At 54.2% G+C, this 14064-nt stretch overlaps 1 protein-coding gene across 1 annotated transcript in view; it reads left to right on the forward strand.

The window, feature by feature from the left end:
• Positions 1–11647, forward strand: part of LOC139234661 (vinexin-like) — a 133483-nt gene extending 121836 nt beyond the window's left edge. The window contains exons 10-13 of the mRNA XM_070865343.1: positions 3104–3658; positions 9985–10091; positions 10499–10605; positions 11282–11647. Coding sequence (XP_070721444.1) covers positions 3104–3658; positions 9985–10091; positions 10499–10605; positions 11282–11343 — 831 coding nt within the window. The 3' untranslated portion in view covers positions 11344–11647. The remainder of the gene's footprint in view (positions 1–3103; positions 3659–9984; positions 10092–10498; positions 10606–11281) is intronic.
• Positions 11648–14064: the final 2417 nt, after the last annotated feature.

A 14064-nucleotide genomic window follows, 5' to 3' on the forward strand; every position in this document is an offset into this window, starting at 1 on the left:
CTCTCACTCTATCCCACTTTCTCTCTCTCTCACTCTGTCCACTTTCTCTCTCTCTCTCTCTCTCTCTCTCACTCTGTCCCACTTTCTCTCTGTCTCACACTCTGTCCCACTCTCTCACTCTATCCCACTTTCTCTCTCTCTCTCTCTCTCTCACACACTTTCCCACACACTCTCCCTCCGTCTCTCTCTCTCTCTCTCTCTCTCCCTCTCTCTGTCTCACACTTTCCCACTCTCTCTCTCGCTCTCTTTCTCTCTCTCTCTCACTCTGTCCCACTCTCTCTCTCTCTCTCACACACTCTGTCCCACTTTCTCTTTCTCTCTCTCTCTCTCTCTCACTCTGTCCCACTTTCTCTCTCTCTCTCTCTGTGTCACACTTTCCCACACACTCCCACTCCGTCTCTCTCTCTCTCCCTCTCTCTCTCACACACTTTCCCACTCTCTCTCTCTCTCTCTCTCTCTCTCTCACTCTGTCCTACTTTCTATGCCTCTTGTGTCGCCTGCACTCTATCCTGGGCGGTGTGGGACTGAGTTTCACCGCCATCTTGTGGAAACTCTAAGGAACTTGCATCGCTGGGAGCACAGATTTACAAAGGGGCATTGACAGATTCAGTGAGTGGGCGGGCCAGTCTTCAGTTGATTCCAAAGCAAAATTCCTTTACTACATTCTCATCTTCCGCATTGTCATGTTAACCCATTCAATACTAAAATATAAATCGTTGATATATACCACAAAAAGCAAGGGTTCCAGCACTGAGCCCTGCGGAACCACACTGGAAACAGCCTTCCTGTCACAAAAACACCCATCCACCATTACCCTTTGCTTTTTGCCACAATTTTGGATCCAACTTGCCACTTTGCCCTGGATCCCATGGGTTTTACTTTTCTCACAAGTCTGCCATGTGGGGCCTTGCTAAAATCCATATAGATTACATCAAACACACTGCCCTCATTGACCTTCCTTGTTACCTGCTCAAAAAATTCAACCAAGTTAGTCAGACACCACCTTCCCTTAACCAATCCGTGCTGACTGTCCCTGATTCATCCATGCCTTTCCAAATAATGATTAATATTGCCCCTCAGAATTTTTTACAATAATTTTCCCACCACCGAGGTTAGACTGACTGGCCTATAATTACTCGGTCTACCCCTTACTCCCTTTTTAAACAATAGTACAACGTTCGCAGTCTTCCAGTCCTCCGGCACCACACCTGTAGCCAGAGAGGACTTGAAAATGATGGTCAGAGCCTCTGCTATTTCCTCTCTTGCTTTTCTTAACAGCCTAGGATGTATTCCATCCAGAACGGCGATTTAACCACATTCATAAATGCTAAACCCCTTAATACTTCCTCTCACACTATGACTATTTCTTCTAATATTTCATACTCCTCCTCCCTGATTGCAATGTCTGCATCGCCCCTCTCTTTTGTGAAAACAGATGCAAAGTATTCATTAAGAACCATACCCACATCTTCCTCCTCCACACACAGGTTACCTTTATGGTCTCTAATATATACTCTTTCTTTAGTTATCCTCTCGCTCTTAATGTATTTATAAATATCTTTGTGTTTTCCTTGATGTTACTTGCCACGAATTTTCCATACCCTCTCTTTGCTTTCCTAATTGCCTTTTCAATTCCACCCCTGCACTTCCTATACTCCTCGAGATTCTGCAGAATTGAGCCCTCGGTATCTGACATAAGTTCCCAGGGGCTCTAGATTTGTTCGTCCCACCCTTTTCTTTAAGGGAACATACTTGCTCTGAACCCTCCGGATCTCCTCCTTGAATGCCTCCCATTGCTCTGACACTGATTTACCCACAAGTAACTGTTTCCAGTCCACTTTGGCTAAATCCCATCTCAGCTTAGTAAAATTGTTTATTCCCCAATTGAGAACTTTTATTCCTGGTCTATCTTTGTCCCTTTCCATAACTTCCCTAAATCTAACTGAATTAAGATCACTACCACCAAAATGCTCTCCCACTGATACCCCTTTCACCTGCCCAGCTTCATTTTCTAAAACTAACTCCAGAACTGCCCCCTCTCTTGTTGGGCTTGCTACGTACCGGCTAAAAAAGTTTTCCTGAATGTATTTTAAGAATTCTGCTCCCTCTATACCTTTCACATTAATTCTATCCCAGTTAATATTCGGGTAGTTGAAATCCCCTACTATTACTGCCCTATTGTTTTTGTACTTCTCAGAAATGTGCCTACTTTTTGCTCGTCTATCTCCCTCTGACTGTTTGGAGGTCTATAGTGCACTCCCAGCAATGTGATCGCCCCTTTTTTGTTTTTCAGTTCAACCCATGTGGCCTCATTTGATGATCCCTCCAACATACCATTCCTTCTCATTGCTGTAATAGTTTCTTTAATCAATACTGCAAACCCCCCCTCCTTTTTTATCCCCCTCGCTATCTCGTCTGAAAACCCTGTGACCAGGAATGTTGAACTGCTATTCCTGCCCTTTCAGGTGAATAAAAGCTTGGTCAAAGAGGTCGGTTTTAAGGAGCATCTTAAAGGAAGAGAGAGAGGCGGAGAGGTTTAGGGAGGGAGTTCCAGGTTCCAGAGCCTGGGGCCCAGGCAGCTGAAGGCACGGCCACCAATAGTGGAGCGATTAAAATCGGGGATGCTCAAGAGGGCAGAATTGGAGGGACGCAGTGATCTTAGGGGGTTGTGGGGCTGGAGGAGGTTACAGAGATAGGGAGGGGTGGGGGGGGGGGGTGAGGGCTATGGAGGAATTTGAAAACAAGGATGAGGATTTAAAATTGAGATGTTGTCAGAATGGGAGCCAATGTAGGTCAGCGAGCACAGGGGGTGATGGGGGCACGGGACTCGGACTTAGGACACGGGCAGTAGAGTTTTGGATCAGCTCAGGTTTATGGAGGGTGGAAGATGAGGCACCGGCCAGGAGAGCGTTGGAACTGTCAAGTCTAGAGGTAACAAAGGCAAGGATGAGGGTTTCAGCAGCGGATGAGCTGAGGCAAGGGCGGAGACGGGCGATGTTACAGAGGAGGAAATAGTGATGGGACAGATCTGTGGTCAGAAACTCACCTTGGGGTCAAATACAACACCAAAGTTACCTCAGCTAATTCTGTGTTTGTGGCTCAGGGTGAAACTATCTCACTGATCCGAAGAGTCGACGACAACTGGTTCGAGGGGAGAATAACGGGCACCAATCGGCAAGGGATCTTTCCAGCCAATTACGTGCAGGTGGTGAAAAGGCCAAAGGTCAAAAACTCCAGCGAATTCGCCATTGGCTCAGTTCCAACCTCCCCAAATCCCAACTATCCCAACAGTTCACCAACCTCCTCAAAAAGAGAGTCCTCAGATTCATTGACTCAACTACCAGCCAATCAGCACTCAGTTCCTGTATCATTCACCAATCAGCACTCAGTTCCTGCATCATTCACCACTCAGCACTCAGTTCCTGTATCATTCACCAATCAGCACTTATTACCAATGCCATCCACCATTAACCACACAGTACCAATGCCACCCACCTATCAGCATTCAGTACCAGCTTTGTTGACCAATCAGGACAGAAATGATTCACCTGCCCCTCGCACCTGGCTCCTGCAGTCGTCACCAACTCCTCAGCCCGGCCTAGGCCCAGTAACCATGGCAACTGCATCCTCAGCCCAGCAGCCAGCACTGCCCTCCCAGGTAAGGCCTTCGACTGGAATTAAAGGAAAATTATATGTATTACTTTCTCAGGGCAGCTAGGGATGGGCAATAAATGCCGGCAATGTCAGCGATGCCCACATCCCGAGAATGAATACAAAAAAACATCCAATCGCTGAATTCACTCTAGAATATTCCCAGGTGTCTACAGCTAGCAGGAAATGCGGTGAAAGGAGGTTCGAGATGAGCCTGCACTCAGGGAGCACAGCGAGCGGGATAGTTCCCTTCCACCCTGCCCATTAGGAAAGAAGCTAGGGTTACAGGGAATGGGCCCGGTCGCTAGGGTTACAGGGATGGGCCCGGTCGCTAGGGTTACAGGGATGGGCCCGGTCGCTAGGGTTACAGGGATAGGCCCGGTTGCTAGGGTTACAGGGTTGGGCTCGGTCGCTAGGGTTACAGGGATGGGCCCGGTCGCTAGGGTTACAGGGATGGGCCCGGTCGCTTGGGTTACAGGGATAAGGCCGGTTGCTAGGTTTACAGGGAATGGACCCAGTTGCTAGGGTTACAGGGAACAGGTCCAATCGTGAGGGTTACAGGGAATGGGCTCAGTTGCTATGGTTACAGGTGATATGTCCTTACTATACAGTATAAATGCACATGAGGCCCATACTTGAAAAAATGTCACCCTGTGACCAGTTACCTTTATTACCAAGACCTCAAGTGCAGAAGGTGGGTGGAGCTTCCCCTTTTATACCTGAAAGTCCCGGTTAGGAGTGTCTCCCACAAGTTCGCCCCCTTGTGGTCAATGTTCTCAATGTGTGCAACTTAGGTCAGCTTATACATGGGTTACAATGATAGTTGAATACATGACATCACCTCCACCCCAAAGTCTTATTGGGATCACAGGTGAAGTCTCTCTGGTGGTTTACGCTCCCTTGTAGAGCGCCTGAGTTGGGGCTCCGGTTGTTGGGCGCTGGCCTGAGTGTCTGCTGTTTGCGGTGCCTCAGGACTATCCAAACTGCCCACAGTGACTGGGCTCTCCTCCACTTGGTTCCGGTGTTCGATCACCTGTGGTGGAGTAAACTCTATATCGTGTTCTTCCTCTGCTTCTTCTATGGGGTTGCTGAACCTCCTTTTAGTTTGATCCATGTGTTTGCGGCAGATTTGTCCATTGGTAAGTTTAACTACCAGAATCCTATTCCCCTCTTCGGCAATCACAGTGCCTGCAAGCCATTTGGGCCCTGCAGTGTAATTAAGGACAAAAACAGGGTCATTTACATCAATACATCGCGCCCTCGCATTCCTGTCATGGTAGTCACATTGTGACTGACGCCTGCTCTCAACAATTTCTTTCATGGTGGGGTGTATAAGGGATAACCTGGTTTTGAGCGTCCTTTTCATTAGCAGCTCTGCGGGTGGAACCCCTGTGAGCGAGTGTGGTCGGGATCTATTGGCCAACAGGAGGCGTGATAAGTGGCTTTGTAGGGAACCCCCTTGGATTCTGAGCATCCCCTGTTTGATTATCTGCACTGCTCGTTCTGCCTGGCCGTTTGAGGCCGGCTTGAACAATGCCGTTCTGACATGGTTAATTCCATTGCCTGCCATGAAGTCCTGGAATTCAGTACTTGTGAAGCACGGGCCATTGTCACTGACCAAGGTGTCTGGTAGACCGTGGGCGGCGAACATTGCCCGTAGACTTTCTACCGTGGCAGAGGATGTGCTTGAATTTAAAATGGCACACTCAATCCATTTGGAGTAGGTGTCTACTACAACCAAAAACATTTTTCCCATAATAGAACCTGCGTAGTCCACATGGATGCATGACCATGGCTTGGCGGGCCAGGGGCTAAGGGGGGCTTCCCCGGATGCGTTGCCCAGCTGAGCACACGTGTTGCACCTGTGAACACAAAGTTCCAGGTCTGCATCTATCCCTGGCTACCAAACATATGACCTGGCAATTGCCTTCATCATGACAATGCCCAGGTGTTCATTGTGAAGTTCTCTGATCAACACCTCTCTGCCCATCTGGGGCATGACTACTCGGTTTCCCCACAGTAGACAATCGGCCTGAATCGAGAGTTCATCCTTGCGCCTATGAAACGGTTTAAATTCCTCAGGGCATGCCCCGTACATGGCTGCCCAGTCCCCATTCAGGACACATTTCTTGACTAGAGACAATAGCGGGTCTCTATTTGTCTAGACTTTAATCTGACGGGCTTTCACAGTTGAGCCTTCACTTTGAAAGCTTCAACAGCCATGACCATCTCAGCAGCATGCTCGGTAGCCCCCTCAGTGGTGGCTAGTGGGAGCCTGCTGAGTGCATCAGCGCTGTTTTCGGTGCCCGGTCTGTGCCGAATTGTGTCGTCATAGGCGGCTAACGTGAGTGCCCACCTCTGTATGCGGGCCGATGCATTCACATTTATAGCCTTGCTGTCGGCCAAAAGGGACGTGAGGGATTTGTGATCTGTCTCCAGCTCAAATTTCCTGCCAAACAGGTACTGGTGCATTTTTTTTACAGCATATACACATGCGAGAGCCTCCTTTTCTACCATCCCGTAGCCCCTTTCTGCCTGGGACAGACTTCTGGAGGCATAAGCTACCAGCTGTAACTGACCATGGGCATTCACATGCTGCAACACACACCCGACACCATAGGACGATGCATCACACGTTGAAACAAGTTTCTTACATGGGTCATATAACGTTAACAGTTTGTTGGAGCATAACAAATTGCGTGCTCTATCAAAAGCCCTTTCCTGGCTGTCCCCCCAGACCCAATCGTGACCTTTGCGTAGGAGCACGTGTAGCGGCTCTAACAGCGTGATCAATTTGGGAAGAAAGTTACCAAAATAGTTCAGGAGCCCCAGGAACAAACGCAGCTCCGTCGTGTTACGGGGTCCGGGTGCTCTCTGGATCGCTTCCGTTTTGGACGCAGTGGGTCTGATTCCTTCTACTGCTACCCCCCTCCCCAGAAATTCTACCTCTGAAGCTAAGAAGACGCACTTCGCCTTTTTCAGTCGCAGCCCTACCCGGTCCAGTCTGCGTAGCACCTCCTCAAGGTTGTGGAGGTGTTCTTCAGTATCGTAACCCGTGATGAGGATGTCGTCCTGAAAAACCACTGTCCTTGGAATCGACTTGAGGAGGCTTTCCATATTTCGTTGAAAGATCGCGGCGGCCGAACGAATCCCGAACGGACATCTGTTGTACTCAAACAACCCCTTGTGTGTCGTGATGGTGGTCAGCTTCTTCGACTCACTCGCCAGCTCCTGGGTCATGTAAGCTGAGGTCAGGTCCAATTTTGAAAAAAGTTTCCCACCGGATAGCGTCGCAAAGAGCTCCTCCACTCTCGGTAGCAGGTACTGGTCTTGGAGTGACACCCGATTGATGGTGGCCTTGTAATCGCCACATATCCTGACTGACCCATCCGCCTTGAGCACCGGCACGATCGGGCTTGCCCAGTCACTGAATTCGACTGGCGAGATGATGCCTTCCCTCAGCAGGCGGTCCAATTCGCATTCTATCTTTTCCCGCATCACGTACGGCACCGCTCTGGCCTTGTGGTGTACTGGCCTGGTATCCGGGTTTATGTGAATCACTACCTTGGTCCCCATGAAAGTGCCAATGCCGGGTCGAAATAATGAGTCAAGTTTGTCCAGGACCTGTGAGCATGATACTCGCTCCACAGAAGAAATTGCATTGACATCGCCCCATTTCCAGTTCATGACAGCCAGCCAACTCCTCCCCAGTAGTGCGGGACCGTCCCCCGGGACAACCCAGAGTGGCAACCTGTTCTCCGAATCTTTGTGGGTCACGACTACCGTGGCATTGCCTAGCACCTGAATGATCTCCTTTTTTATATGTCCGTAGCTGTGCGTCAATCGGCGATAATGTTGGCCTCCTGGCCTTGGACACCCACAACCTTTCAAACTGTTTGATACTCATCAGGGACTGGCTGGCCCCTGTGTCTAGCTCCATTAATACTGGGATGCCATTGAGGAGCACTTTCATCATTATCGGTGGCATCCTGGTATATGAACTGTATATGTGCTCCACATGAACTCGCTGAACTTCAGCTTCCAGCGATTTCCCCCAGTATTCATTTGGCCTCGTATGGCTTACATCGGGCCCGTCCTCCTCGTACATCAACCTGGCTGCAGGCTTCCTGCACATATGCGCCAAGTGACTGCTGATGTTGCAGTTTCTGCAGGTATATTGCTGATACCTGCAAGCTCTGGCTGGGTGTTTGCCTCCACACCTCCAGCATGAGCTGGAGGCCCCGTTGTTGGAAACAAGAGGTTCATTACCAGTCGATCGTCTCTGACTGTCTCTGTAACTGTCCTTAAGCGCACCATTAACAGGTGTTGATGGCCCCATTACTGGCCACATTGTCCATTGCGATGGCATGAATTGCCATTCGGCTAGCCATTGTCTCTGTTGAATTTCTCCTTTGGGTTCGACTGCATGCTGGGGCATGTCCGATTGCCCTTGTCTGCCTAGAGAACTGTGTGCCGCGTTAACAATGTTGACTCCCTGGTCGTTTGCCGTACTTGAGCCAAGATTTTTGTCGTACATCATTCTGGTCTCTTCCTCCCCTGAGAAAAATGTCTGGGCTATCATAGCCGCCGCTTCCAAGGTCAAGTCTTTGGTCTCAATCAGTTTCCTGAAAACCCCAACGTGCCCGATGCCCTCAATAAAAAAGTCTCGCAGCATCTCCGCTCTGCATGCATCTGTGAACTTACATAGGCTCGCCAGTCGCCGGAGATCTGCCACGAAGTCAGGAACGCTTTGCCCTTCTTGCCGCAGGTGCTTGTAAAACCGGTGTCTCGCCATGCGTATGCTGCTCGCCGGTTTAAGGTGTTCCCCGATCAACTTACTGAGCTCTTCGAACGTCTTGTCCGCCGGCTTCTCTGGCGCTAGAAGGTCCTTCATCAGGGAGTACGTCCTGGACCCACAAACCGTCAGGAGATGAGCCCTGCGTTTGTCGGCCGAATCCTGTCCCAACCATTCCTTAGTGACAAAACTTTGCTGTAGTCTCTCAATAAAGTCGTCCCAATCATCACCAACATAGTACCTCTCTTCTGTGCTGCTAGTGGCCATGCTCGCGTGGTTTAAATCCCAGTTTCTCGTCGCCAATAATATGTCCTTACTATACAGTATAAATGCACACGAGGCCCATACTTGAGAGAAGGTCACTCTGTGACCAGTTACCTTTATTACCAAGACCTCAAGTGCAGAAGGTGGGTGGAGCTTCCTCTTTTATACCTGAAAGTCCAGGTTAGGAACGTCTCCCACAAGTTCACCACCTAGTGGTCAGTTTTCTCAAGGTGTACAACTTAGGTCAGTTTATGGGTTACAATGACAGTTGAATACATGACAACAGGGATGGCCCCTGTCGCTAGGGTTACAGGGAATAGGTCCGGTCGCTAGGGGTACAGGGATGGCCCCTATTGCTAGGGTTACAGGAAATGGGCCCGGTTGCTAGGGTTACAGGGAATGTTGGTACTGTTTGTTAATTACTTTAAATGCTGACATGTCATCACCTATTCGGAGGCAGCAAGTGTCCCCTTTTTAAAGGGGAACAACCAATAAACTTGTAAATTAAACCAATACTTTCAAAGGAACCTTAACAAATTAAATTAATATCTGAACCCCGGGACTGATGATGCACCCCAGTCCCTCCGGTAACGGAAGGCCGCGAGCGTACCGGTGGACACCGCGTGCTCCATTTCCAGGGACACCCTGGCACGAACGTAGCCGCAGTAGAGAGGCAGGCAGTCGGGCTGAACGACCCCCTCGACTGCCCACTGCCTGTCCTGTCGATGGCCACCTTGGCCAGGCCCAGGAGCAGTCCCACGAGGCGGTTCCCCAATCTGCCCAAAGATCAGGAGCGTGGGACTGAAGTGAAGCCAGAGATTGATAGTGGGAGAGGGTTTGCAACCTCTCACACTCTGTGCGGACGTGGAACGCCGAGCCACGAGCAGCCTGGGAGTCCTTGAACCGATTTAAAAACATATAACCCGGGACTGCTCTGTGCCAACTCGCTGCTGGGAAAGGGGAGGACTCCCACAGAGAGAGCCCTCCGGATGGCAAGGTAGTGCGCCAGGGCGTATCCGGACTGCAGGCGAGGGCGACACAGTGAAGAAGCAGGGGCAGCCCATTCAGGAAACCTCTCCCTCCGCGCAGAGCAGAATGGCACGCAGGGGGTTTCCGGAAGTTGTGAAGTGCCGTGGCCTGGCGCTCGGGATCTGGTGCAGGCGGACTCTCTCCGCGCCGAGTGGGCATCGGGCCTGAGTGCGATCATGCTGTTACCGCTCATACTCCCTGCTGCTGTAACTAAACTCTTTCTTTCTCCTCTGCCCATTGGTCAGTGCCGGGTGCCCTCTAACCTCAGCCTGCAGTCACGCATCGTTTACACCGAGCCAATGGGATCCCAGTTGGCGGCTTCAGGAACTACGATTGGTGCCGGTTGGAGTCTGTGAGTAAAAGTTTCATTCACTGACCTCCCATTCGCAATGCATTCGGGGGGGGGCAGGGTCAGGGGGAGGAGGGCACGGGGTCGGGGGGAGGGTCGGGGTCGGGGGAGGCGGGCGAGGCCAGAGGGAGGCGCGGGGTCGGGGGGAGCACGGCACGGGTCGGGGGCATGGGCGGGGTCGGGGAGGAGGAGGGCGCGGGGTCAGGGGGGAGGAGGTTGCGGGGTCGGGGGGAGGGTCGGGGGAGGCGGGCGAGGCCAGGGGGAGGCGCGGGGTCGGGGGGAGCAGGGCGCGGGGTCGGGAGCATGGGCGGGGTCGGGGAGGAGGAGGTCGCGGGGTCGGGGAGGAATGGTTTAGAATTTCCCGTGAGGTGTGTGTGGTGCAGACCTGCTGAGTTCACTCCCTGTTGCAGGTTCCGAGCACTGTATAACTACCATCCTATGAATGGCGATGAGTTGGAGCTGAGGGAAGGCGACCTGGTGGATGTAATGGAGAAGTGCGACGATGGCTGGTTTGTGGGTAAGTGTTGTGCTGTCTCCCATCAGGGAGCGAAGCCCTCACAGTCTGTGTTCATAGTATTAAGCCCCAGGACACAGGACAGAGCACGGGACACAGAGCACGGGACACAGAGCGCGGGACACAGAGCGCGGGACCGAGACAGAGCGCGGGACACAGAGCGCGGGACCGAGACAGAGCGCGGGACCGAGACAGAGCGCGGGACCGAGACAGAGCGCGGGACCGAGACAGAGCGCGGGACCGAGACAGAGCGCGGGACCGAGACAGAGCGCGGGACCGAGACAGAGCGCGGGACCGAGAGCACAGACACAGAGCGCGGGACACAGAGCGCGGGACACAGAGCGCGGGACACAGAGCGCGGACACAGAGCACGGGACACAGAGCACGGGACACAGAGCGTGGACACAGAGCGCGGGACACAGAGCGCGGGACACAGAGCGCGGACACAGTGTGCGGGACACAGAGCGCGGGACACAGAGCGCGGACATAGTGTGCGGGACACAGAGCACGGGACACAGAGCGCGGGACACAGAGCGCGGGGCACAGAGCGCGGGACACAGAGCACGGACACAGAGCGCGGGACCGAGACAGAGCGCGGGAGACAGAGCACGGAACGCAGGACAGTGTAGAATATTAGTTCTTGCTTTGTTGACTCGCCCCCGCCCGCTTTGTCCCTCAGGTACATCTCGACGGACCAACAGCTTCGGAACGTTCCCCGGGAACTACGTGCGGCCGGCGTAACCTTCCACTGCCGGCCTGGACAGCCTCGATCGCCGTGCCACAGGCCTGAGTCCTCACTCGCTCTCCGTCTGTCTCTCTCCGTCCGTCTCCAACTCCCTCGCTCTCCGTCTGTCCCTCTCTCCGTCTTTCCTTTCCCGAGCAGCGAGATCTCCCATCGCGGTGGCCTGTGACCTCCACCTGCGCCGCGCGCCAAGGTGTGAACTCAAACCCGGACCGGAGCAACACGGACCGGATCACCCAGTGGGACCCCGAAATCCAACTGTAAATCGGTGCTGAGTGGGGGGTGGGGCTACAGTGAGCCTCAGTGCCAGGGGGTATGGGGAGGGGTGGGTGGGGGTATGGGGACCCTCCCAATTGGCAGCACAGCCCCTCTGCTGGAGAGAGTCCGGGGCGGGGCTCGGCATTCCTGACATTCCGGGGCAGCGATTGGCGACATGCTCGCGGGCGGAGATCCGTAGCACCGAGTCCAGCCACTTCCTGTCCAGGCTCAGCCACTTCCTGTCCAGGCTCAGTACGGGCGAGACCAGCTCATCGACCGAGTGTTGCGGTATGTTTAAACGTGCTGGGAGCGGGGCAGGATTTCTGGGCCGATGAGGGAGGGGATGCTGACAGGTGGGGGGGGGGGGGGGGGGTCTGCCTGGGGGGAGGGGAGGGTCAGTGCGGGGGTGGGGGTCAGTGAGAGCCAGTGACTCAGGACAGAGCGGAACACCATCACACTGAGCATGTACCAGGAGTGTGGGGAAGCACAGGATGATCCCAGCCAGTTGGAGTACGCGGGATTCAGTGAGGGATTTTCAGCTGTGTTTTTGCATTATGGACCTGACCCTGCGACCCTGACCCTGCGACCCTGACCCTGCGACCCTGGCCCTGCGATCCTGACCCTGCGACCCTGGCCCTGCGACCCTGGCCCTGCGACCCTGACCCTGCGACCCTGACCCTGCGACCCTGACCCTGCGACCCTGGCCCTGCGACCCTGGCCCTGCGACCCTGGCCCTGCGACCCTGGCCCTGCGACCCTGACCCTGCGACCCTGACCCTGCGACCCTGGCCCTGCGACCCTGGCCCTGCGACCCTGACCCTGCGACCCTGACCCTGCGACCCTGGCCCTGCGACCCTGGCCCTGCGACCCTGGCCCTGCGACCCTGCGACCCTGCGACCCTGGCCCTGCGATCCTGACCCTGCGACCCTGCGACCCTGCGACCCTGGCCCTGCGACCCTGACCCTGCGACTCTGACCCTGGCCTTGCGACCCTGCGACCCTGGCCCTGCGACCCTGGCCCGCGTCCCAGTACCAGAGACGAACACGGTTAAATCAGCCGGTTGCCTGTGTCACTGTTAACCAACCAAACATTTGTGTAAATCTCCATTTCTTTCGAATAAAAACATGTCACAAACACAGAGAGCCTTTCCTTTTACAGCATGACCACCGGGCTGGGTGCTTCCTGTGGAAACAGTCAGACTGTGACTGACACTCTGTGCGATCACTGCCTCACCAACAACAATAACAACAACTTGCATTTATACAGCGCCTTTAAAGTCGTAAAACATCCCAAGGCGCTTCACAGGAGCGATTATCAAACAAAACTTGTCATCGAGGCACATAAGGAGACATTAGGGGCAGGTGACCAAAGGCTGGGTCAAGGAGGTGGGTTTTAAGGAGCGTCTTAAAGGAGGAGAGAGGTGGAGAGGTGGAGAGGTTTAGGGAGGGAGTTCCCGAGCTTGGGGCCCAGGCAGCTGAAGGCACGGCCACCGATGGTGGAGCGATGGAAATCGGGGGATGAGCAAGAGGGCAGAATTGGAGGAGATCAGAGATCTCGAGGATGGCGGGGGGCGGTGATGTGGGGCTGGAGGAGATTACAGAGGTAGGGAGGGGGGAGGGCCATGGAGGGAATTGAACACGTGGATGAGAATTTTGAAATGGAGATGTTGCCAGACTAGGAGTCAATGTAGGTCAGCGAGCACAGGGGGTGATGGGTGAACGGGACTGACCGCGAGTTAGGACACAGGGCACAGGGGGTGATGGGGGAGCGGGACTCGGTGTGAGTTACAACATGGGGCACAGGGGGTGATGGGTGAGCGGGACGGGGCACAGGGAGTGATGGGTGAGCGGGACTCGGTGTGAGTTACGACATGGGGCAGCGAGCACAGGGGGTGATGGGTGAGCGGGACTGACCGCGAGTTAGGACACGGGGTGATGGGTGAGCGGGACTGGGCGCGAGTTAGGATACGGGGCACAGGGAGTGATGGGTGAGCGGGACTGGGCGCGAGTTAGGATACGGGGCACGGGTGATGGGTGAGCGGGACTGGGCGCGAGTTAGGATACGGGGCACAGGGGGTGATGGGTGAGCGGGACTGGGCGCGAGTTAGGATACGGGGCACAGGGGGTGATGGGTGAGCGGGACTGGGCGCGAGTTAGGATACGGGACACAGGGGGTGATGGGTGAGCGGGACTGGACGCGAGTTAGGACACGGGTCAGCGAGCACAGGGCGTGATAGGTGAGTGGGACTCGGTGCGAGTTAGGACACGGGGCAGTGAGCACAGGGGGTGATGGGTAAACGGGACTGACCGCGAGTTAGGACACAGGGCACAGGGGGTGGATGGGTGAGCGGGACTGGGCGCGAGTTAGGATACGGGGCACAGGGGGTGATGGGTGAGCGGGACTCGGTGAGAGTTACGACATGGGGCAGCGAGCACAGGGGATGATGGGTGAGCGGGACTGACC

The sequence above is a fragment of the Pristiophorus japonicus genome, chromosome 22, assembly GCF_044704955.1.
Source record: "Pristiophorus japonicus isolate sPriJap1 chromosome 22, sPriJap1.hap1, whole genome shotgun sequence".
Classification (NCBI taxonomy): domain Eukaryota; kingdom Metazoa; phylum Chordata; class Chondrichthyes; family Pristiophoridae; genus Pristiophorus; species Pristiophorus japonicus.